Raw genomic sequence first — 14,454 nt, 5'->3', positions numbered from 1 at the left:
TCTAGCATGTGAAACTATTAGCTAACGTCATAAAACATTAGCTGATGACATGCTAAGGAAGTTAGCATGTGAAGCTAATGGCTAACATCATGAAACACTATCTGATGTCATGCTAAGGACGTTAGCATGTGAAGCTAATGGCTAACATCAGCAAACATTCGCTCATGTCATGCTAAAGAAGTTGCCACGTGAAGCTAATGGCTAACGTCATGAAGAATTAGCTGATGACATGCTAAGGAAATTTACCATGTGAAGCTAATGGCTAACGTCATGAAACACTAGCTGATGACATGCTAAGGAAGTTAGCATGTGAAGCTAATGGCTAACGTCTTTAAACAATAGCTCATGTCATGCTAAGAAACATAGCATGACATGAGCTATTGTTTTTTAAAGGAAGCTACTATGTGAAGCTAATAGATAAGTCATGAAACATTAGCTGATGACATGCTAAGGAAGTTAGCATGTGAAGCTAATGGCTAACGTCTTCAAACATTAGCTGATAGACTTAGCATGTTTCTTGCTGCATCCTTTCTTTAGCGCTCCTTCATGGTCGCCGCTGTAGTTTGCCGTCATGAACTCTCCACGTCCAACGGCGGCAAGAGTCGGGCGCAGGAACACAGCGAAGCCACAGACACGCCTCCTGGATCTGCCAATCGCAGCACACCGACTTCCTGTCCAGCGTCTCCAAGGTGAAAGCAGCCATTGACACCTGAAATGTGGAAACTTTCAGCAGACAAGATGGCGGAGGAAGTTGTTCTCCCGCTCTTTTACCTGCTCGCTGATTCCGACTGCGACGTGTCCCACCTGGACCAGCTGACGTTCTCTGATCCTCAGACAATCCCCCTGGGCGTCCTCAATCCACACGTCCACACCTGTCGGTCACATGACCACGTCAAACGTCCAGCCGTCGCCAAGCGCCCGTCGCTGGGTACCTTGGAAGCAGCGTGAGGGTGGGCCACATGACCACGGACACTCCGTGCGGTCTCCACAGTAAGACAGAACACCTGAGCTGAGGTCATCGGACGAGCGCTCCGAGTCCTTTGGGGACAAAAGAGATTGAAGAGGACCTACGTCATACACTTGGTCACACACCTGGTCACACACCTGGTCACACGCTAGGTCACACGCTAGGTCACACACTTGGTCACACACCCGGTCACACACCCGAGTCAAACATTTGGTCACACACCCGGTCAAACACCGAGTAAAACACAGAGTCAAACACTTGGTCACACACCTGGTCACACACCCGGTCACACACTTGATCACACACTTGATCACACACCGAGTCAAACATCGAGTCACACACCGAGTCAAACACCTGGTCACACACCTGGTCACACACCTGGTCACACGCTAGGTCACACACTTGGTCATACACCCGGTCACACACCCAATCACACACTTGGTCACACACCCGGTCACACACCCGAGTCAAACACAGAGTCAAACATTTGGTCACACACCCGGTCAAACACCGAGTAAAACACCGAGTCAAACACTTGGTCACACACCCGGTCACACACCCGAGTCAAACACAGAGTCAAACATTTGGTCACACACCCGGTCAAACACCGAGTAAAACACCGAGTCAAACACTTGGTCACACACCTGGTCACACACCCAGTCACACACCCAATCACACACTTGGTCACACACCCGGTCAAACACAGAGTAAAACACCGAGTCAAACACTTGGTCACACACCTGGTCACACACCCGGTCACACACCCAATCACACACTTGGTCACAAACCCGGTCAAACACCGAGTAAAACACCGAGTCAAACACTTGGTCACACACCTGGTCACACACCCGGTCACACACCCAATCACACACTTGGTCACACACCCGGTCACACACCCGAGTAAAACACCGAGTCAAACACTTGGTCACACACCTGGTCACACACCCGGTCACACACTTGATCACACACCGAGTCAAACACCGAGTCACACACCGAGTCAAACACCTGGTCAAACACCTGGTCAAACACCTGGTCACACACATGGTCACACACATGGTCACACACATGGTCACACACATGGTCACACACCTGGTCACACACTTGGTCACACACCGAGTAAAACACAGAGTCAAACACTTGGTCACACACCCGGTCACACACCCGGTCACACACCGAGTCAACATCGAGTCAAACACCTGGTCAAACACCTGGTCAAACACCTGGTCACACACCTGGTCACACACCTGGTCACACACCTAGTCACACACCTGGTCACACACCTGGTCACACACCTGGTCTGAGGTGTCGGCCTGTGATGAGCTGCTGAAGCAGGAGGGGGGGTCATCTCGTGGCTCTGGGGAGGGGGTCATGTGAGGTCTGATGTCCACACCTACAAGACACAGGAAAAAGACATGACCTTTAACCTTGACCTTGATTGACAACTTCCTGTTCACCATCTTGGGCGTCTGATCCTCGCCAGGTGTGATGCGTCTGTCGTCCTCGCTGCAGCAGGGGGAAGAAACCTTGAAGTCTTCGCACGTATCGTGTGGACTCTTCGTCGTCCTGGTCCTCGTCCTCGTCCTCCCGGTCAGCCTCGTAGTCCAGGTCTGTCCTCAGCCCACCTGTGTAGATGTCCACGTCCGCGTCCCAGTCTCCTTCGTCCCTCAAAGACCTGGGCTGGCATTCCCACTCCGACGCCAGCGAATCCGCATCGTCGTGATCCTCGTCCATTGCCCTGGTCCTCCAAGGACTCACCCAATGCATTGTGGGAGCTGTGGTGTCCAGCGATGCGAAGGGGGCGGAGTTTCTGTGCCATAGCTTGTCACGGGCCAGTTGGACGGACGCAGGACGCAGACCGCCCACTGCGGAGCATGTTGTTGTGGTCACATGTCAGTGTGGGCGGGGCCATGGCGTTTCACAAACCTGCTCTGAGGGCCTCGGCGCTTTTCCTCCGCAGCTGACTGGCCGACGCCCGCCTGACCGCGTCCTTCCGCAGTCCGGCCCGGAACACTTTGACCGTCATGGCGTTGCAGCCGGGCGGCACCTCCCACAGGGGCGGGGGCTCCTTGGCAATCTGACAAACGACGACAGGTGTGGAGCGCGCCGCGTGACGGTGCATAAAGGGGCGTGGCTTACGTGCAGACACAGCGGCTGAGAGAAACGGCGGATCCACGGCTGGTGGCCGGTCAGCATGTGGAGAAACATGCAGCAGCTGCTCCACACGTCCACCTTGGCACTCAGACGCGCCCCGCATGCCACCTCGGGGGCCATGTGGGTCTCCGTGCCGGGCAGGGCCCCGCCTCCACACACACACACACACACACACACACACACACACACACACACACACACACACACACACACACACACACACACACACACACACACACACACAAACACAGGAGGACGAAGATACAAGTAGAATATTGACAATATCAATCAGAACTGGGGAAATTGTGAGTGAAGGACGCCGACGCCAAACTGCAATGCTGCCAAACGCCGTATCCTGACCCAGACCCAGACCCAGACCCTGACTCAGACCCTGACCCAGACCCAGACTCTGAGCCGAAGCGGAACTGAAATGCTGGCGAAATTTCTCACACCAGCATGCGTCAAATACAAAGTTCCACGACTCAGTTATCATGTAGTAACTACCAAACTACTCAGTTATCATGTAGTAACTACCAAACTACTCAGTTATCATGTAGTAACTACCAAACTACTCTGTTATCATGTAGTAACCACCAAACTATTCAGTTATCATGTAGTAACTACCAAACTACTCTGTTATCATGTAGTAACCACCAAACTACTCAGTTATCATGTAGTAACTACCAAACTACTCAGTTATCATGAAGTAACTACCAAACTACTCTGTTATCATGTAGTAACTACCAAACTACTCTGTTATCATGTAGTAACTACCAAACTACTCAGTTATCATGTAGTAACTACCAATCTATGTTATCATGTAGTAACTACCAAACTACTCAGTTATCATGTAGTAACTACCAAACTACTCAGTTATCATGTAGTAACTACCAAACTACTCAGTTATCATGTAGTAACTACCAAACTATGTTATCATGTAGTAACTACCAAACTACTCTGTTATCATGTAGTAACTACCAAACTACTCTGTTATCATGTAGTAACTACCAAACTACTCAGTTATCATGTAGTAACTACCAAACTACTCTGTTATCATGAAGTAACTACCAAACTACTCAGTTATCATGTAGTAACTACCAAACTACTCAGTTATCATGTAGTAACTACCAAACTACTGTTATCATGTAGTAACTACCAAACTACTCTGTTATCATGTAGTAACTACCAAACTACTCAGTTATCATGTAGTAACTACCAAACTATGTTATCATGTAGTAACTACAAAACTACTCAGTTATCATGTAGTAACTACCAAACTACTCAGTTATCATGTAGTAACTACCAAACTACTCAGTTATCATGTAGTAACTACCAAACTATGTTATCATGTAGTAACTACCAAACTACTCTGTTATCATGTAGTAACTACCAAACTACTCAGTTATCATGTAGTAACTATCAAACTACTCAGTTATCATGTAGTAACTACCAAACTACTCAGTTATCATGTAGTAACTACCAAACTACTCTGTTATCATGTAGTAACTACCAAACTACTCAGTTATCATGTAGTAACTACCAAACTACTCTATCATGTAGTAACTACCAAACTATGTGACTCTGAGGTGTACCTTTGTAACATTAGTTTAAAAAGTTAAGATGCTAACAGTTATCATGTGTGAAGTACAAAGTTACACGACTCAGTTAGCATAAATTAATTATCAAACTATGAGAGTATGAGGTGAAGCTAACATGCTAACAGTTAGCATATGTTACGTAACAATATGATTCTGAGCTGCATGGCCTGAAAATGTTAGCCTGCTGATGTCATCATGCTAACAGTTAGCATAAGTCACATAGCAACATATATATATATATATATATATATATATATATATATATATATATATATATATATATATATATATATATATATATATATATATATATATTAGTATAAGTCACATATATGACTCTAGGGCAGTGGTTCTCAAACTTTTTTGTCATCCCCCACTTTGGACAAGGGGGAGTTTTCAAGCCCCACCTGCCCCCATCGCCCCAAAAGAGCGCTAATGCCAAGCTTTAACATTTTCAAATTTATTGAACATCAAGTTGTATACATTCAAACTCAATAACATAAAACAACATCAAGTTCAATAATAAATAAAATAACTGTGCAGCTGTGGTATAACTTGCATCAAGTTCAATAATAAATAAAATAACTTCCATCAAGTTCAATAATAAATAAAACAAAAGTGTTATAACTTGCATCAAGTTCAATAATAAATCAAAAAAAGTGTTATAACTTGCATCAAGTTCAATAATAAATCAAATAACTTGCATCAAGCTCAATAATAAATCAAGAAAAGTGTTATAACTTGCACCAAGTTCAATAATAAATCAAACAAAAGTGTTATAACTTGCATCAAGTTCAATAATAAATCAAAAAAAGTGTTATAACTTGCATCAAGTTCAATAATAAAAAAAAAAGTGTTATAACTTGCATCAAGTTCAATAATAAATCAAATAAAAGTGTTATAACTTGCATCAAGTTCAATAATAAATCAAACAAAAGTGTTATAACTTGCATCACGTTCAATAATAAATCAAAAAAAGTGTTATAACTTGCATCAAGTTCAATAATAAATCAAATAACTTGCATCAAGTTCAATAATAAATCAAACAAAAGTGTTATAACTTGCATCAAGTTCAATGATAAATCAAAAAAAGTGTTATAACTTGCATCAAGTTCAATAATAAATCAAATAACTTGCATCAAGTTCAATAATAAATCAAACAAAAGTGTTATAACTTGCATCAAGTTCAATAATAAATCAAAAAAAGTGTTATAACTTGCATCAAGTTCAATAATAAAAAAAAAAAGTGTTATAACTTGCATCAAGTTCAATAATAAATCAAATAAAAGTGTTATAACTTGCATCAAGTTCAATAATAAATCAAACAAAAGTGTTATAACTTGCATCACGTTCAATAATAAATCAAAAAAAGTGTTATAACTTGCATCAAGTTCAATAATAAATCAAATAACTTGCATCAAGCTCAATAATAAATCAAGAAAAGTGTTATAACTTGCACCAAGTTCAATAATAAATCAAACAAAAGTGTTATAACTTGCATCAAGTTCAATAATAAATCAAATAAAAGTGTTATAACTTGCATCAAGTTCAATAATAAATCAAACAAAAGTGTTATAACTTGCATCAAGTTCAATAATAAATCAAAAAAAGTGTTATAACTTGCATCAAGTTCAATAATAAAAAAAAAAAGTGTTATAACTTGCATCAAGTTCAATAATAAATCAAATAAAAGTGTTATAACTTGCATCAAGTTCAATAATAAATCAAACAAAAGTGTTATAACTTGCATCACGTTCAATAATAAATCAAAAAAAGTGTTATAACTTGCATCAAGTTCAATAATAAATCAAATAAAAGTGTTATAACTTGCATCAAGTTCAATAATAAATCAAACAAAAGTGTTATAACTTGCATCACGTTCAATAATAAAAAAAAAAAAGTGTTATAACTTGCATCAAGTTCAATAATAAATCAAATAAAAGTGTTATAACTTGCATCAAGTTCAATAATAAATCAAACAAAAGTGTTATAACTTGCATCACGTTCAATAATAAATCAAAAAAAGTGTTATAACTTGCATCAAGTTCAATAATAAATCAAATAACTTGCATCAAGCTCAATAATAAATCAAGAAAAGTGTTATAACTTGCACCAAGTTCAATAATAAATCAAACAAAAGTGTTATAACTTGCATCAAGTTCAATAATAAATCAAATAACCTGCATCAAGTTCAATAATAAATCAAATAAAAGTGCCACTTTGCAAAAAAGTAGGAGCTATGCATTTGGCAAGACAGGGCAAGTGACAGCACTTTCCCCCAGGAGAGCCACCTTGCTTCACTGTGAAACAGCACGGCTGTATGATCAGCTCCCATTTCCTCACACAGTGCAGAGAACAGTCGCGCTTTCAGTGGTCGTGTTTTGATCAAATTTACCGCGCTCACAACATCTGTTAAAACCTCATTGAGTTGGGGGCTGAGCTGCCTTGACGCGAGTGCTTCCCGGTGAATGACACAGTGTGTGCCCGTCACATTTTTGTTTCTCTGCAGGCGCTGGCTCTGGCTCGACGACCTTTGAGGTGCGAGTCACAAATGTATATATTTGTGTAATTGTGGTCCACACATTAGCCTGCTACCCATCCGCGCGAAAGTTTGTTCCGCTTAGCCCCGCCCCCATTAGTTACTGTTGCTATGTCTGTCAAACTTTCGCTCGTACCGAGAAATATAAAGCCTACAGTAAAAATAAGTACCGGTAATTTCCATTTATTTATATAGCGGATTTCACAGACAGAATCACAAAGTGATTTACAGTGTGTATAGAAAATGAAAGCATAGTAAAAAAAATAATCTAAGAATATAATAATTAAAAAAAAAATTTAAAGTGAAATTCCCTCCCGTTCCTCGCGCCCCACCTGTCATGTCTCTATTCCCCACCAGTGGGGCGCGCCCCACACTTTGAGAAACGCTGCTCTAGGGGTACAGAATTAGCATCAAATGAGCTAGCAAGGTTAGCATGCGTGAAAGTAGCAAGTAAGCAGTCACAGCAGACAAATAATCAAAGCTTTTTTACCCAGAAAGCTTTTGGTGCTCAAACCTTTACAGTCCAACATGTGAGACTGGCCAAAGTCACACAGGAAGGTGTGTGTGCAGTCCCAGGACAGCAGCACGTTGTCCACTGTACACACACACACACACACACACACACACACACACACACACACACACACACACACACACACACACACACACACACACACACACACACACACACACACACACACACACACACACACACACACACACACACACACACACACACACAGGTGATCGTCTGTGCCACGTGTGTGTCCCCAGGTGTAGTGGATGTGTGACCTTTGACATCCAGGTGCAGCACCTTGCAGCGGTGCAGGTGTTGCAGCGCCCCCAGTGTCTGGTGCAGGAAGTGCAGAGCCAAGTCTTCCGGAAGGCGATGGGCGGACTTCATCAGCTGAGCCAGACTGGCTGAGGAGGTGTGAACACGACCGCTCCTTGATTGGCTGTCAGCAAAGGTGCGGGAGGTGAAAGGTTACCTGGCTTCAGGTCCATGAAGAGCACGGCGTTAGGCCCCTCCCTCACGGCCCCAAAGAGGCGCAGGACGCCAGGAGAGTCCAGGACGCTCCACGCCGTCACTTCCTCCTCCTTGAAGCGACTAAGAGGAAGCTGAGAGGACACGCCATGACGCACACACCTGTGCACCTGCTCCGCCTTCTCACCTTCTTGGCGGCACAGGTGAAGCCGCTCGTCTTGTCCCGCACACACAACACGTCTCCGTAGCAACCGCTGTGGATGTGACCAACTACGCCATACTCCTCCCCCTCACGGTAACCACACCTGCTGGCACGCAGCTTCTACACACAACAGCACACCTGTTACCTGTTTACTCACACACACACACACACCTGCTACCTGTTTACTAACACACACATACCTGTTATCTGTTTACTCACACACACACACACACCTGTTACCTGTTTACTCACACACACACCTGTTATCTGTTTACTCACACACACACACCTGTTACCTGTTTACTAACACACACACCTGTTACCTGTTTACTCACACACAACACACCTGTTATCTGTTTACTCACACACACACCTGTTACCTGTTTACTAACACACACACCTGTTACCTGTTTACTCACACACACACACACCTGCTACCTGTTTACTCACACACACACCTGTTACCTGTTTACTCACACACAACACACCTGTTATATGTTTACTCACACACACACACCTGTTACCTGTTTACTAACACACACACCTGTTACCTGTTTACTCACACACACACACACACCTGCTACCTGTTTACTCACACACACACCTGTTACCTGTTTACTCACACACACACACACCTGTTACCTGTTTACTCACACACACACACACACCTGCTACCTGTTTACTAACACACACACCTGTTACCTGTTTACTCACACACACACACCTGCTACCTGTTTACTAACACAACACACCTGTTATCTGTTTACTCACACACAAGCACACCTGTTACCTGTTTACTCACACACACACCTGTTACCTGTTTGTTTACTCACACACACACACACACACACACACACACGCACACACCTGTTACCTGTTTACTCACACAACACACCTGTTATCTGTTTACTCACACACACACACCTGTTACCTGTTTACTCACACACACACACACACACACCTGTTACCTGTTTACTCACACAACACACCTGTTACCTGTTTTCTCACACAACACACCTGTTATCTGTTTACTCACACACAACACACCTGTTACCTGTTTACTCACACACACACACACCTGTTACCTGTTTACTCACACACACACACACACACACACACCTGCTACCTGTTTACTCACACAACACACCTGTTATCTGTTTACTCACACACACACCTGTTACCTGTTTACTCACACACACACACACACACACACACACACACACACACACACACACACACACACACACACACACACACACACACACACACACACACCTGTTACCTGTTTACTCACACAACACACCTGTTACCTGTTTACTCACACACACACACCTGTTACCTGTTTACTAACACACACACCTGTTACCTGTTTACTCACACACACACACACCTGCTACCTGTTTACTCACACACACACCTGTTACCTGTTTACTCACACACACACACACACACACACACACACACACACACACACACACACACACACACACACACACACACACACACACACACACACACACCTGTTACCTGTTTACTCACACACACACACCTGTTACCTGTTTACTCACACACACACACCTGCTACCTGTTTACTAACACACACACCTGTTACCTGTTTACTCACACACACACACACCTGCTACCTGTTTACTAACACAACACACCTGTTATCTGTTTACTCACACACAAGCACACCTGTTACCTGTTTACTCACACACACACCTGTTACCTGTTTACTCACACACACACACACACACACACACACACACACACACACACACACACACACACACACCTGTTACCTGTTTACTCACACAACACACCTGTTATCTGTTTACTCACACACACACACCTGTTACCTGTTTACTCACACAACACACCTGTTACCTGTTTTCTCACACAACACACCTGTTATCTGTTTACTCACACACAACACACCTGTTACCTGTTTACTCACACACACACACACCTGTTACCTGTTTACTCACACACACACACACACACACACACACACACACCTGCTACCTGTTTACTCACACAACACACCTGTTATCTGTTTACTCACACACACACCTGTTACCTGTTTACTCACACACACACACACACACACACACACACACACACACACACACACACACACACACACACACACACACACACACACACACACACACACCTGTTACCTGTTTACTCACACAACACACCTGTTACCTGTTTTCTCACACAACACACCTGTTATCTGTTTACTCACACACAACACACCTGTTACCTGTTTACTCACACAACACACCTGTTATCTGTTTACTCACACACACACACCTGTTACCTGTTTACTCACACACACACACACACACCTGCTACCTGTTTACTAACACAACACACCTGTTACCTGTTTACTCACACAACACACCTGTTATCTGTTTACTCACACACAACACACCTGTTACCTGTTTACTCACACACACACCTGTTACCTGTTTACTCACACACACACACACACACACACACACACACACACACACACACACACACACACACACACACACACACACACCTGTTACCTGTTTACTCACACACACACCTGTTACCTGTTTACTCACACACACACCTGTTACCTGTTTACTCACACACACACACACACACACACACACACACACACACACACACACACACACACACACACACACCTGTTACCTGTTTACTCACACACACACACCTGCTACCTGTTTACTAACACAACACACCTGTTACCTGTTTACTCACACACACACACCTGTTACCTGTTTACTCACACACACACACACACACACACACACACACACACACACACACACACACACACACACACACACACACACACACACACACACACACACACACCTGTTACCTGTTTACTCACACACACACACACACACACACACACACACACACACACACACACACACACACACACACACACACACACACACCTGTTACCTGTTTACTCACACACACACACCTGCTACCTGTTTACTAACACAACACACCTGTTACCTGTTTACTCACACAACACACCTGTTATCTGTTTACTCACACACAACACACCTGTTACCTGTTTGCTTGTGTGTAGTTGTGCAGTGTGTGTAGTGTGTGAAGTTGTGCAGTGTGTGTAGTGTGTTTAATTGTGTAATAAGTTGTAGTTGTGTAGATGGTTGTGTGTGCAGTTGTGTAGTTGTGTGTATAGTAGTACGTGTGTAGTGTGTATAGTGTGTTTAGTAGTGTAAATGTGTAGTTGTGTAGATAGTTGAGTGTGTAGTGTGTGTAGTTGTGTGTGTAGTTGTGCAGTGTGTGTAGTGTGTGTAATAGTATTTAGTAGTGTGTGTGTGTGTGTGTGTGTGTGTGTGTACGTACGTGGTGAAGTAAGAATCCGTGGTGAGCACATGAAATAGTCTTCCAGTCCACCAGGGGGCGTCTTGGTGTTGTTGTGTGGATGAGAGAGACAAGTGAATGTTTAGATAACATCATCACTTTGGCGTCCAGGTGTTGCGTGTCAGCGTCGGCACAGGTGTGTGACGGCGAGTGGGCGGAGCCAGCTTCCAACATGGAGGGGGGGATGAAGTCAGACTCCCTCACAGGGTCAAAGGTCATAGGTGAGACATCAAGGTGAGAAAAGTCTGAGTCGTTACTGTTGGATTCACACGCCTCATCTGATGAAGATGAAGATGAAGATGAAGATGGAGACGCAACTTGCACGTCTGTGGCTCCATCTTGAAGCAACTCCATGAGTGGGCGGGGCTGACAGTCCTTAAAGGGTGTGGGCGGGGCTATAATGTCATCAAGTCCATCTGCTTTGGACCAATCAGTGTCCTCGTCTTCTTCACTTATCAGGTCACACTGGAAGGGGGCGTGGCTCATGGCAGCGACACGCCTGCGAAGGAAATGACATCATTTGTGAAGAGGAAGTAGTTACCATGTGACATGTCTTCCTGCTACCTGAACACGGCCGGCAGGTGACGCTGCGACTCGGAGATGTCGCTAGGACTGAACTCCTGCACGTCCTCACCTGTGCACAGTCACACCGTCCCTAATCAAGTGGCCACAGTCACACCCTCCCTAATCAAGTGGCCACGGTCACACCGTCCCTAATCAAGTGGCCACAGTCGGTCACACCGTCCCTAATCAAGTGGCCACAGTCACACTGTCCCTAATCAAGTGGCCACGGTCACACCGTCCCTAATCAAGTGGCCACAGTCACACCCTCCCTAATCAAGTGGCCACAGTCACACCGTCCCTAATCAAGTGGCCACAGTCACACCGTCCCTAATCAAGTGGCCACAGTCACACCGTCCCTAATCAAGTGGTCACAGTCGGTCACACCGTCCCTAATCAAGTGGCCACGGTCACACCGTCAGCCACTTGATTAGGGAATCAAGTGGCCACGGTCGCACCGTCCCTAATCAAGTGGCCACGGTCACACCGTCCCTAATCAAGTGGCCACAGTCGGTCACACCGTTCCTAATCAAGTGGCCACGGTCACAACGTCCCTAATCAAGTGGCCACAGTCACAATGTCCCTAATCAAGTGGCCACGGTCACACCGTCCCTAATCAAGTGGCCACAGTCACAATGTCCCTAATCAAGTGGCCACGGTCACACCGTCCCTAATCAAGTGGCCACGGTCACACCGTCCCTAATCAAGTGGCCATGGTCACACCGTCCCTAATCAAGTGGCCACAGTCGGTCACACCATCCCTAATCAAGTGGCCACAGTCGGTCACACCGTCCCTAATCCAGTGGCCACGGTCACACCGTCCCTAATCAAGTGGCCACGGTCACGCCGTCCCTAATCAAGTGGTCACAGTCGGTCACACCGTCCCTAATCAAGTGGCCACGGTCACACCGTCGGTCACTTGATTAGGGAATCAAGTGGCCACGGTCACACCGTCCCTAATCAAGTGGCCACGGTCACACCGTCCCTAATCAAGTGGCCACAGTCGGTCACACGGTTCCTAATCAAGTGGCCACGGTCACAATGTCCCTAATCAAGTGGCCACAGTCACAATGTCCCTAATCAAGTGGCCACGGTCACACCGTCCCTAATCAAGTGGCCACGGTCACACCGTCCCTAATCAAGTGGCCACAGTCGGTCACACCGTCCCTAATCAAGTGGCCACAGTCGATCACACCGTCCCTAATCAAGTGGCCACTGGTCACACCGTCCCTAATCCAGTGGCCACGGTCACGCCGTCCCTAATCAAGTGGTCACAGTCGGTCACACCGTCCCTAATCAAGTGGCCACGGTCACAACGTCCCTAATCAAGTGGCCACAGTCACAATGTCCCTAATCAAGTGGCCACGGTCACACCGTCCCTAATCAAGTGGCCACAGTCGGTCGCACCGTCCCTAATCAGGTGGCCACGGTCACACCGTCCCTAATCAAGTGGCCACGGTCACACCGTCCCTAATCAAGTGGCCACAGTCGGTCGCACCGTCCCTAATCAAGTGGCCACGGTCACACCGTCCCTAATCAAGTGACCACTTGTGCCTGTGCGCAGGCCAACTGTCCCTAATCAAATGGCCTTGTGTGTGTGAAGTCACACCATCCCTAATAAAGTGACCATGTGTGTGTGTGTGTGTGTGTGTGTGTGTGCGTCTCACTCTCAGCCTGCGCCACGACCGACATGGCGTCCAGGTGTGTGTTGTCCAGGTGTGTGTTGTCCAGGTGTGTGTTGTCCAGGTGTGCAGCAGTTCCCAGCAGCATGGCGTGACCTCTGATGTTGGAGGCAGTGGTCATGTGACCGTGGAGGTGAAAGGTCACCACAGAAATAGCGAGAGGAGCAGCTGCGGTCGCCATTTTGACAAGGAGAGTCAGCGTGTTCACTTCCTGTTTGCTAGCTCACTTCCTGTTTGCTGAGGTCCACACTTACCTGTTGGCTCGCACCTGTCCTCCTGTCTGGACTTCTGCTGCTGGACTCAGGGTCACCTCGCCACTTCCTGCCCGCTCCCCCACCCCCCCTCTCTTCTCATTGGTCAA

General features: G+C 45.7%; 1 protein-coding gene across 3 annotated transcripts; it reads right to left on the bottom strand.

Annotated features, from left to right (window-relative positions):
* Positions 1–14,132, bottom strand: map3k14b (mitogen-activated protein kinase kinase kinase 14b). 3 transcript variants are annotated; one of them, XM_061927073.2, is made up of 14 exons: positions 14,079–14,126; positions 12,415–12,484; positions 11,833–12,349; positions 8,428–8,562; positions 8,245–8,374; positions 8,048–8,176; positions 7,746–7,850; positions 3,104–3,267; positions 2,891–3,041; positions 2,422–2,829; positions 2,248–2,357; positions 933–1,038; positions 772–872; positions 1–709 (listed from the first exon to the last, which is right to left on the bottom strand). In XM_061927073.2, exons 1-14 carry the CDS (start codon positions 14,101–14,103, stop codon positions 545–547), a joined length of 2,316 nt encoding a protein of 771 aa, XP_061783057.1. In that variant the 5' UTR covers positions 14,104–14,126; the 3' UTR covers positions 1–544. The 3 variants fall into 3 exon arrangements, with proteins under 3 accessions (XP_061783057.1, XP_061783058.1, XP_061783059.1); XM_061927074.2 differs by having other exon boundaries at positions 2,260–2,357; XM_061927075.2 differs by lacking the exon at positions 12,415–12,484 and having other exon boundaries at positions 14,079–14,132.
* Positions 14,133–14,454: the final 322 nt, after the last annotated feature.

This window comes from Nerophis lumbriciformis, linkage group LG32 (genome assembly GCF_033978685.3).
Source record: "Nerophis lumbriciformis linkage group LG32, RoL_Nlum_v2.1, whole genome shotgun sequence".
NCBI lineage: Eukaryota > Metazoa > Chordata > Actinopteri > Syngnathiformes > Syngnathidae > Nerophis > Nerophis lumbriciformis.
The sequence above is the reverse complement of the archived record's forward strand: the minus strand, read 5'-3'. Positions and strand labels throughout refer to the sequence as shown.